This window comes from Haliotis asinina, chromosome 2, assembly GCF_037392515.1.
Source record: "Haliotis asinina isolate JCU_RB_2024 chromosome 2, JCU_Hal_asi_v2, whole genome shotgun sequence".
NCBI lineage: Eukaryota > Metazoa > Mollusca > Gastropoda > Lepetellida > Haliotidae > Haliotis > Haliotis asinina.
In genome coordinates, this window is record NC_090281.1 from 33,080,912 (window position 1) to 33,090,906 (window position 9,995).

At 43.1% G+C, this 9,995-nt stretch overlaps 1 protein-coding gene across 1 annotated transcript; it reads left to right on the top strand.

Annotated features, from left to right (window-relative positions):
- Positions 1-324: 324 nt before the first annotated feature.
- LOC137271755 (uncharacterized) lies at positions 325-8,185 on the top strand. Its single transcript, XM_067804158.1, has 3 exons — positions 325-739; positions 6,562-6,669; positions 7,761-8,185. Exons 1-3 carry the CDS (start codon positions 325-327, stop codon positions 8,141-8,143), a joined length of 906 nt encoding a protein of 301 aa, XP_067660259.1. The 3' UTR covers positions 8,144-8,185.
- Positions 8,186-9,995: the final 1,810 nt, after the last annotated feature.

The following is a 9,995-nucleotide window of genomic DNA, read 5'->3' on the forward strand; positions in this document are numbered from 1 at the left end:
GGGGTATGTTTTGTACATAGAAGGGGGGTGGGTGGGGGTGGACTACCAGATTTGTACGGAAAAAATATAAAAAATCCTCATCGCCCCCCTAGTGATAAATTATGAACGGTCCTTTAACATGTTTCGTGCATCAAAGAGAGCGGTCAAGCAAAGTACATTGCAGGTTCATCAAAGTCCAAACGACGTGGTCATGGGATGAAGGAGCAACAACAACCGTGCTTACTATCTGGCAAGAACTTCACCGTGAGGATATCCTGGATGATCCTAAAGTGAGCAGTGCGAACATATACAAAACTATTGCATCTGAAACGGAAGAAAGAGGTTATGAGAAGAGAACAATGTAAAACACGGATACACATACTCAGGCGTAGCTATCGTCTTTGTAAAAATAAGTTAAACAGGAGTGGCTCAGGTCGTTCCCAATGCAAGTATTTCGACAAGCGTAATGAAATACTGGGTGACAGACCAGCATCTTCACCACTAAAGGTGACACTCACACGAAGAAGGCCTCAACCTTTGGACCTTGACTCTGAAGACGGAAGAGACGATGGTGATATTAACGATGACTGTATCGAATCTGTTGGTGATAACAATGCCGAAACAGGAAATAACTTTGATGGAAATCTGGAGGATCAAAAAGATGAGGCTGAAGATGATGGACAACACAATGATAATGAAAGGAGGCATGAGAAACGTCCTGAAGATGACGAGCAAAGAAATGAAGGACGCGACGGCACGGGTAAAGAAACTGTGAAACAGCCACCCTGAAGATCCATCATTCAGGACACGAAAGACAAGGTAAAGCCACCAAATGTTAAAAAAGCATGCAAGAGTCGGCTCGAGGTAGCTCTTTCCTCTGTTATGTCGCAATTCGCTCAGACCACTGAGACCATCGAGACCAAGTACATGGACATTGAGAAGAAGGTTATAGTTACTCAGATGATGACTCTGTTGACGAACTGAAATGCAGAAATGTTTTTAGTTGAAGATATGAAAGTGTATGGCAAAAATCCCTTTAGACTGACATATAATATGGTTACCTAACATCACTGAAATAGACAAAATATGTGCCTCAGACAATATCTCAATGCGGCGTGGTAGCTTTCGCTCTTCACGCTGAAGACCCGGTTTGATTCTCCATATTTGTACAATATGTGGAGACCATTTCTGGTGTCCTCTGTCGTGATATTGCTGGAATTCGCTAAACGTGACGTAAACCTCAACACGTTTTGTGTCACATGTTCAGCTTAAAACTGGATGTGCTTGATAGGTGATATCTGTAGCTGACAAACAAAAGTAAAAACAAGCAACAGACTCTCCTTACACACATGTTCGTGAACAGCAGCGTCGAACACAACCTTGTGATCACATACTGCTTGAAGTGTAAGTGAGTACCACCCTTTTCTATTTAGGTAGTAACTGTGAGACTTGTGGACCAATGAGAGGAATGTGGCAGCCGTCTATTGCTCCCGCACAGTTTGGGAAATTCCACTTTTTCCCGAAACCTTGAATGTCGTCTCGGAGATCTTCATTCTCGGGGTAAGCCACATACTTGAGAAGCAGAACATCTTCAAGAGCGGAACAAACATCATGAATACAATTGAATATTGATGTTTTCCCAGTTCCAGATAGATTTGCAACTGTTCTGTACTCAGCGGTTGAGGCATGCCAATAGAAACAAATAGCAACATTTTTCTAGTATCCAATGGAAGACGCACCTAGTTTTCCTTTGCTTTGAGACACTCTGCCATTTTGATATGAACCAACTCAAATACATCTTTAGTCATCCTAAAATTGTCATACCATACGAATTGGTAGGGAATTTCCCCCCTAAGTTGTCTCCGATATCTCTGCAGTCTGTCCATTGCAACGTCAAAGGCATGACTGAATCTTGGATGAAAACTTTAAATGAAATAGTGCTTACATAGTTAACCTCTTTACGTTCCTTGCTTAATTATCATGCGAACGCATAGCATATTTACATGTACACATGTGTGTATATTTGCATATATGGAAATGTACACACATATGTAAATCATGTGCATTCGAACAGGGTATTACTTAAGTCTTTGTAATTCTTGTCTAAGGCATTATTCATGTCTGAGGACATCCTCTGTTAATCATCTCATTACTGACATTCTCAAAGCTTTTCACACTCCCCCACTCACAATCACCGGCGATCCTTAAGCGAACCTGTTATATGCCGCCTGGTTACCAATGACGTCATATTTTATGACGTTGCTGTACCGTTCAGGTCACTTTCTGAATGTAATTCGCGCCGGTATTGTCGTAAGGTAAACATTATCCTGTTAAATCCCCGCCCTTCCCACCCTAGCTTGCATTGTTGTCTTAATATATTTTACTTATAAATTGTCAAGCATTTCAATCCCTCTGTAAATGCTTATGAATACGACTAACGTAAAACGTTATTGGTGTGGCGGGATTCTTGGAGGCTAAACATATTATAACAATGTTCTAAATTTAGGTGTCCTACGTTTCAGTTGGATCTTATTTTTCTTCCACTTATCAGTGGTGGGGACTATTTTGGCATATAAATAAAGTATTTCTTTATCTATCGTTTTGCTGCTGCTGCAACTTCGTTTGCCAATATGCTTTATGCTGCTGCTGCTGCTGGTGTCTTCCGTAGTCGCCCGATTTAACTCCGCTGTCATAGTTACAGTGTTCCCAGAAATTATTGAGAAAATCTTTGTTTTTTTTCTAATGATGCTAAGCTTGGAAAAAGGGCTTTCACTATGCACTAAGCATACTAAATAAGGGCGACAACTCTTGAAGGCTTAGAGGGCAGCTCATTACGTCAAGAGTTATCTCCCTTGTCTGAGCAGACGGCTTCCTGTGTTGACATGGCAGAATTTACAGCAAGAGAGAAAAGACAGCTCATTCTAGATGATTTTGAAAGGGGTGAGGCTGATGCTAAAGTGATAGCTTGTAGACATGGTATTCCTCTGTCTACAGTATACAGAACTTTGAAGAGTATTCAAACAGGAACCGGGATAGAGCACAAAGCAGGGGCAGGTCGGCCTAGGAAATTCAGTGTTGTAAATCGCCGAAGACTTGGGCAGATTGTGAGTAGGGGCAAATTGAAAAGTGTTGAGAACATCAGAAATAAAATGATTAGCAGAGGAAGTCCTCAGGTATGCAATGAAACAGTTAGGCAGGAATTACAGAGACTTAATTGGGTGAAAAAACATGGAATTACCTCGCCGTTGATGAAAGATGCACAAAAAAAAACGTTTAAACTGGTGTCGGGCTCATGAAAATCAAGATTGGGATAATGTTTTCTTTTCGGATGAAAGTTCTGTTTGGCTTTTCCCTAATTGTGTGAAAATTTGGACCAAAGATACTGTCAAACCTATCTACCAGCGACCAAAACATAGCCCGAAGTTTCACATGTGGGGTGGCATATCGGCTCGCGGAGTGACGCCATTGTGTATTTTCACGGGAAACTTGACAAAAGAAAGATACATTGACATTCTAAATGGTCACCTTCTTCCGACAGCACAAACATTGTATGAAGATGATTGGATTTTCCAGCATGATAATGACCCAAAACACACTGCACGCTACACAAAACAGTGGTTGTCGGGCGAAAATGTTCAAGTTTTAGACTGGCCCAGTTACAGCCCAGACTGTATGGGGAGAATGTGTGGGGAGTCATGAAGGACAGAATAAACCAAAAGGGACTGAGAAATATTGAAGATATGAAGGCCGAGGTGGTCCAATATTGGGATACCCTGTCACACGATTACCTACAAACTTTGATGGGTAGTGTGCCTAGGCGTATTCAGGCATGCATTGCTGAGCGAGGAGGTCTAACAAAGTACTAAAACAAGACTGAGACTGTAAAAGGATGATGTTTTAACATGTTTATGTAAGTAAAACGCCAGAAGTTAATAAACGTAATGAGTTACATGACGCAACATGATTCTCAATAATTTCTGGGAATACTATATATTATATATTACAGTTATATTATATTGATTAAGTTAGGGACCCTCCAAGAACCGCCATGCTCATGACCTTTAACCCACAACAACTTTTATTATTTGTGTTGTATGCGCGACGTCAACGCATATTGGGTTTACGTCGCCCGTCCAACGGAGAATGTGTTTTGGTAACTCCTGTATTAATATTAGGGGATTTTCATCAGCATTAGGAAAAAGAGACCTTTTCTGGGAAAACTGCATGTACACATGTTTCAACGGTCCATCATCACATGCAGATGTACGTATCCATTACAGCCAGATCTATCACACTGATAACATGCAGCCCGACATGCATGTACGAACAGAACGAGGACGTACCTTTCCAGACCCACTGATTCTGGCAAAGAGTGTGAATATACTGGAATATCGTATGGATCTTTGTTTGAATGTGTCAAGCAAGTGATGCGTACCAGGATGTGTACCTAAATGGGACTCCGCGACTGTACTTGCATATCACACTTAATGGTGTCATGTTGATTGTTTCTGTGACGCAACCACCAAAAATAATAGTCGATTGTAACAAAACGGGATCAAAACAGAGAAGTCAACAAATGATAACTAAAAAACACATGCAGTTAGCATGAAATTCACGTGCTGGATCAAATGCATGCTTTTCATGCTAAAGTTCTGTCATGGTACAAGCGACAGAGGGATGTAAAAAGGTGAAATGAAGTATTTTCATTGCTTCCTTATCGACTCATCAATAAGTGAACAGTGCTGAAGTTGAACTTTTTTGGACATGCCGAGGCGTAGGCTTTCTGGAAATACCAGATGGCAGATTATTGGTATGCATGAAACTGGTTTGTCCTGTCGCAGCATTGGGTCCAGATTGAATATCAATCACACTGTCATTAGTCACCCTGTAAGGAAACATTCGAAACATGCCACCACTAGTTACGTCAAGGATCGTCCACATCAGGAAGGCCGAGAAAGACCACTCTAGTGGAAGTCGCGGTCTAGGCGGCTGACTCTGTGTGCTGGCGATTAGGTGCCTGACTCTGAGGGTGCGGGTTCGAATCCCGGATGGGACTCAACCAAAAAAGTACTAGAATTTGTACTTTACTAAGAAAGTGAAATCCCAAATATGACACATGCTGAGATAACAATTGTTCGTCAGAACAGTGTTTGATTACTTTGTATGGCCACCATTGACAGCAACTACTGCTCGGCACCGTGTCAGCACAGTCTTGGGCATTTTGTGACGTTGACGTACTGTCTGTCGATCGAGGTTATCACCTAAGTGGTTTAAATGTGGTGGTCGGGAAGGCCGTGGCTAAACATTGACGTTAGAATTGGCAAGGTAGCGGGCAGTGACGCGTGCTGTGTGTGGTGTAGTCTTGCTATACTGGAACAACTCCCCCCTTCCGTCCATAATCGGAAGTATGTGACCTGAAAGGACCGATTTGCTGTCAAATTCCCCTGAACCAAAACTAAATGAGATCATTGTGTGCTGGATATCTCACCCCATACTATGACACTCTCCACTGAATCTTTCGACCTACAGAGTGTAATTAGGTGCAAAACGTCCATTTCCCCGACGGTAAACACGCTGAAGAAGAACCAGTCTCGCCTCCAGTTTCTAAGGTTCCAGTTCTCGGACATTACCACACGACCTCAAGCGACTGCGCCAGTGTCTCAAAACACGGACCTCAACTGGCCCTCTTGGTCGAATCCCAACATCACATAATCGACTACTGACAGTTTGGTCGGAAAGTCTTCTCAAACCATGGATGCGTTGTGTAGTTTTCACGGCTGAACCATTATAAATGAGATGGTAAAGAGTACTGAGTGCGATGTTTACAATGGAGGCACGCAGGAAAATAGTTCTAAATACTGAGTTCTTAGGCCTCGATTGCATTGATCTGCACAAGCAAGTGATTTACCAGTGTCAAAAACGCAACTATGCAAAACTATTAACGAAAAATGCAAATTGATCAGGCACTAAACAAACTCAAAGATGGCGTGCTTGGATGCGAAAAATGACGATGCCCTAATATGGTAATAATATTTTACGTAGTCTCTGTTAGCTAGTAGTAGAAGTAAGTGTTAGTCTCCAGGGGCGGGAAGGCCGCCTTTGTAACTGCTATTAGCAGTTAACAGACGCTAACAAAGATCTGCTAGTAGTAGGTAATATTTCCTGGATCGGGTGCTGAGGCATGGCAATGACGCAAGTGATCAACCCGGGTATAGCAGTCCTGGGCTTGAGTGGTCACTCTTGGACGGCCGCTTTCCAAGCGATCTCGGGTGGAATTAGTCTGCAGGAAACGACCCCCAAAGCGAGATATGGTGCTGTGATGAAGGTCGAAATGTTGGACAACTACTGATTGCGATGGGGGACGTTAAAAATACCACGTTTTGGCGATGAGAGATGACATTTTGGCAATAAATAGTATATTTGTATTGCTTTTGTCACAGCTATATGAGTCCATTTGTCTCAAAATAACCTATGCGTTTCCTTTCTTGAAGAGTATATGAGTAGTACAGTATCATCGAGTAGGAAGCATACTTCTGTCACGTTATAGCATGATATAGGGTGGATCTTTGGATGTGGTTTCAGAACGTTCGGCAAAGAAGATCGTTGATGGCATTGGTGTGTCCAGATTAGACAATCAGTCCCTGAGCGCTTTCATGGATGCGGAGGATGAGAAGCTGGTTGGTGAGCTGGGTGAGCGCTAACACAATGATTTTTCTGGTTCAAAATGTATCCAAGGGCATGTTCTGCCGGGGACGAGATTCATATGATTCACTCAGAATGTAACTAAATGCATCACAGCTAACAATCAGAGACTCCTGATTCTTTGGGGGTGCTCTTGCTTTTGTTTCTTTGCGTGTTACTTGTTTAACGCCGCACGCAGCAATATTCCAGCTATATGGCGGTGTCTGTATATAATCGAGTCTGGACCAGACGATACGGTCTTCAAAACCACGAGCATCTATATCTACACAAGCCTGACCACCTATATGAACGAGGGGAAAATCCTTGTTAGTGTGTGTTTAGGTTTCCCGGAGTCTTGGTAAGCTTATGCTGTGGCAAGTTGTTCTTCGTCCACATAACCTTTTGCACTTTCGACTGGAGATCTTACAAAAATGTGCTTCTTTATAGCGCCATAAATGCCGGTTTAAACCTTAAGGATCTTGAAACCGGTCTTCACCAGCCTACGTGCATCATAAGAGGCGGCTAACGGGGTCGGAGATCAGGGTTGCTGACTTGGTTGCCCTTCTGACCCTCTGCATAATGCAGACGGCTACAATGTTGGGGAGTCTACATATTCTCCGGAAAGGTCTTGGTGGGGTCGACTAGGCAGCGTTTTCTGTGGAAAAGTCTCATTCGTTGTCTGTTGTGTAAATGGGGCAGGGCCCAGAGCTGATAAGCCTTACCATCCTGACAGTACCCATATCAACCGAACCCTCTCTGCTGCATATTTATTTTAATCTGTAAAAATAATACTTTCAAAAGCTATTTTAAGCGTGCCAAGGTTGTTGGACAGCTTTGAAATTTGACGTTGACGTTGATGGCAATGTACTGCTGGATTGTCTGTTCTGGACTCGATTATATAGATTGTGGTCATACAGCTTGACCACTGCTGAGTGCAATATTCAGTATTCAACAAACGAACCGGTTTGCCCACAGTGTCAGTCAGCGAATGCAGAGTTTGAAACATTGCCACGTGGAACTATTGTTTTTGTTTTTCCACGTGTCTTTCTAAAAAACAATGTCATTTTTATGTTTCTTCGCAATCATGTTTATGTTGTTAGATCTTCAAATTGCAAGTCGAATTCTGTCAAGCAACAGGAAGGAGCAAAAGAGATGGCTGTTCGTTGTGAGGTATGGACCAAGAATCTTCAAGGCGGCCAGAACGTTCTACAGAAATTTCCGACGTACCCCTGTGCAAACCTCCCGGAGTGGAAAATGGGTCACTCGCCAGTACACGAATCCGTCAGGCACGTTCAGGCAAGCGAAAAAAGACTTTTTCAGAATGAGACCGACCCAGGTGAAACCAATAAATGGAGGATACAGAGGTAAACTGGGAAAACACAACATTATCGTCCGTCGCAAAAGCCGACCTACAATTGAGATTCAAACAGGGAAACCAGACATGAATCTGAAGAGAAAGTTCCGGTACGGCCCTGGTAACTAACGTCCTATAGTCAAAAGACCTCGGTGACTCAATAAAATAATTGCACGAATCTCGTTGTGTTTACTTTTTCCCTAGGTCGTGAGTAGAGGTTTATGCTTCCTCAAGCAGCAGTCCAGCCTTTAGGAGTGAGCGTGTTTAGTTTTATGCCCCTTTCAGCAATTTTCAGCAGTTCCATGAGGGTACACGAGAAACGGGCTTCACACATTGTTCCTGTGGGGAACTGAATCAGGTCGTCGGCGAGACGAGCAGACGACTACCCCTCCGACTCCCACCTTTTAGGAATAAGGCTTTGACTACGTAATGCCATTTAAAAAGTGGTTAAACTATGTCAAAAGTAACATATGCTGTATTTGGGATTACACGTTTTCAGTAACCTACAAATTCTTGATCCTAATTTTTGGTTGAGTTCAATCTGGGATTCGAACCCACACACTCTGAGGCACCACAGTTCGACAGTACACCGAGTCAAAAAAAGGTAGTCATTGCTTCGAAATAAAAGGAAATCTGACAACTGGTAGTGTAGATCAGTACCTTAGTTTGAATCCCGGATTGGATTTCGAAATTTGAAAACTGGCTCTGTTTATTTGTGGTGAGACATGTAAAAACACTACATGAATAAAACCAGATTTGAGTCCCCGTCTGAGGGACAGTGTTGTGGCTGCGACAGTTCAGTATCTGAGTGAGACCTCTGTTCTACAGTCTCGTGTCCGAGAGAGTCCTATGACTGAGAGAGTTCAGTACCTGAGCAAGACCTGTGTGCTACAGTCTCGTGTCTGAGAGAGTCCTATAACTGAGAAAATTCTGTATTTGAGCAAGCCCCTTGTCCTAGAGTCTCAAGTCTGAGAGAGTCCTATGACAGAGAGTTCTGTATTTGAGCAAGCCCCTTGTCCGAGAGTCTCGTGTCGGAGAGTCTTATAACTGAGAGAGTTCTGAATTTGAGCAACCCCCTTGTCCTAGTCTCGTGTCTGAGAGAGTCCTATAACTGAGAAAATTCTGTATTTGAGCAAGCCCCTTGTCCTAGTCTCATGTCTGAGAGAGTCCTATGACAGAGAGTTCTGTATTTGAGCAAGCCCCTTGTCCTAGAGTCTCGTGTCTGAGAAAGTCCTATAACTGAGAGAGTTCTGAATTTGAGCAACCCCCTTGTCCTAGTCTCGTGTCTGAGAGAGTCCTATAACTGAGAAAATTCTGTATTTGAGCAAGCCCCTTGTCCTAGTCTCATGTCTGAGAGAGTCCTATGACAGAGAGTTCTGTATTTGAGCAAGCCCCTTGTCCTAGAGTCTCGTGTCTGAGAAAGTCCTATAACTGAGAGAGTTCTGTATTTGAGCAAGCCCTTTGTCCTAGAGTCTCATGTTGGAGAGAGTCCTATGACAGAGAGTTCTGTATTTGAGCAAGCCCCTTGTTCTAGAGTCTCGTGTCTGAGAAAGTCCTATAACTGAGAAAGTTCTGTATTTGAGCAACCCCCTTGTCCTAGTCTCATGTCTGAGAGAGTCCTATGACAGAGAGTTCTGTATTTGAGCAAGCCCCTTGTCCTAGAGTCTCGTGTCTGAGAAAGTCCTATAACTGAGAGAGTTCTGTATTTGAGCAAGCCCTTTGTCCTAGAGTCTCATGTTGGAGAGAGTCCTATGACAGAGAGTTCTGTATTTGAGCAAGCCCCTTGTTCTAGAGTCTCGTGTCTGAGAAAGTCCTATAACTGAGAAAATTCTGTATTTGAGCAAGCCCCTTGTCCTAGTCTCATGTCTGAGAGAGTCCTATGACAGAGAGTTCTGTATTTGAGCAAGCCCCTTGTCCTAGAGTCTCGTGTCTGAGAAAGTCCTATAACTGAGAGAGTTCTGTATTTGAGCAAGCCCTTTGT

What these genes read in the sequence shown, in the direction of transcription:
- LOC137271755 (XM_067804158.1), top strand. Translation starts at nt 325, where the DNA reads ATGAGAAGAGAACAATGTAAAACACGGATACACATACTCAGGCGTAGC. An exon ending in TGAAGGACGCGACGGCACGG is followed by an intron (nt 740 to 6,561) that starts GTAAAGAAACTG and finishes ATGTGGTTTCAG; the next exon opens with AACGTTCGGCAAAGAAGATC. An exon ending in GAAGCTGGTTGGTGAGCTGG is followed by an intron (nt 6,670 to 7,760) that starts GTGAGCGCTAAC and finishes TTATGTTGTTAG; the next exon opens with ATCTTCAAATTGCAAGTCGA.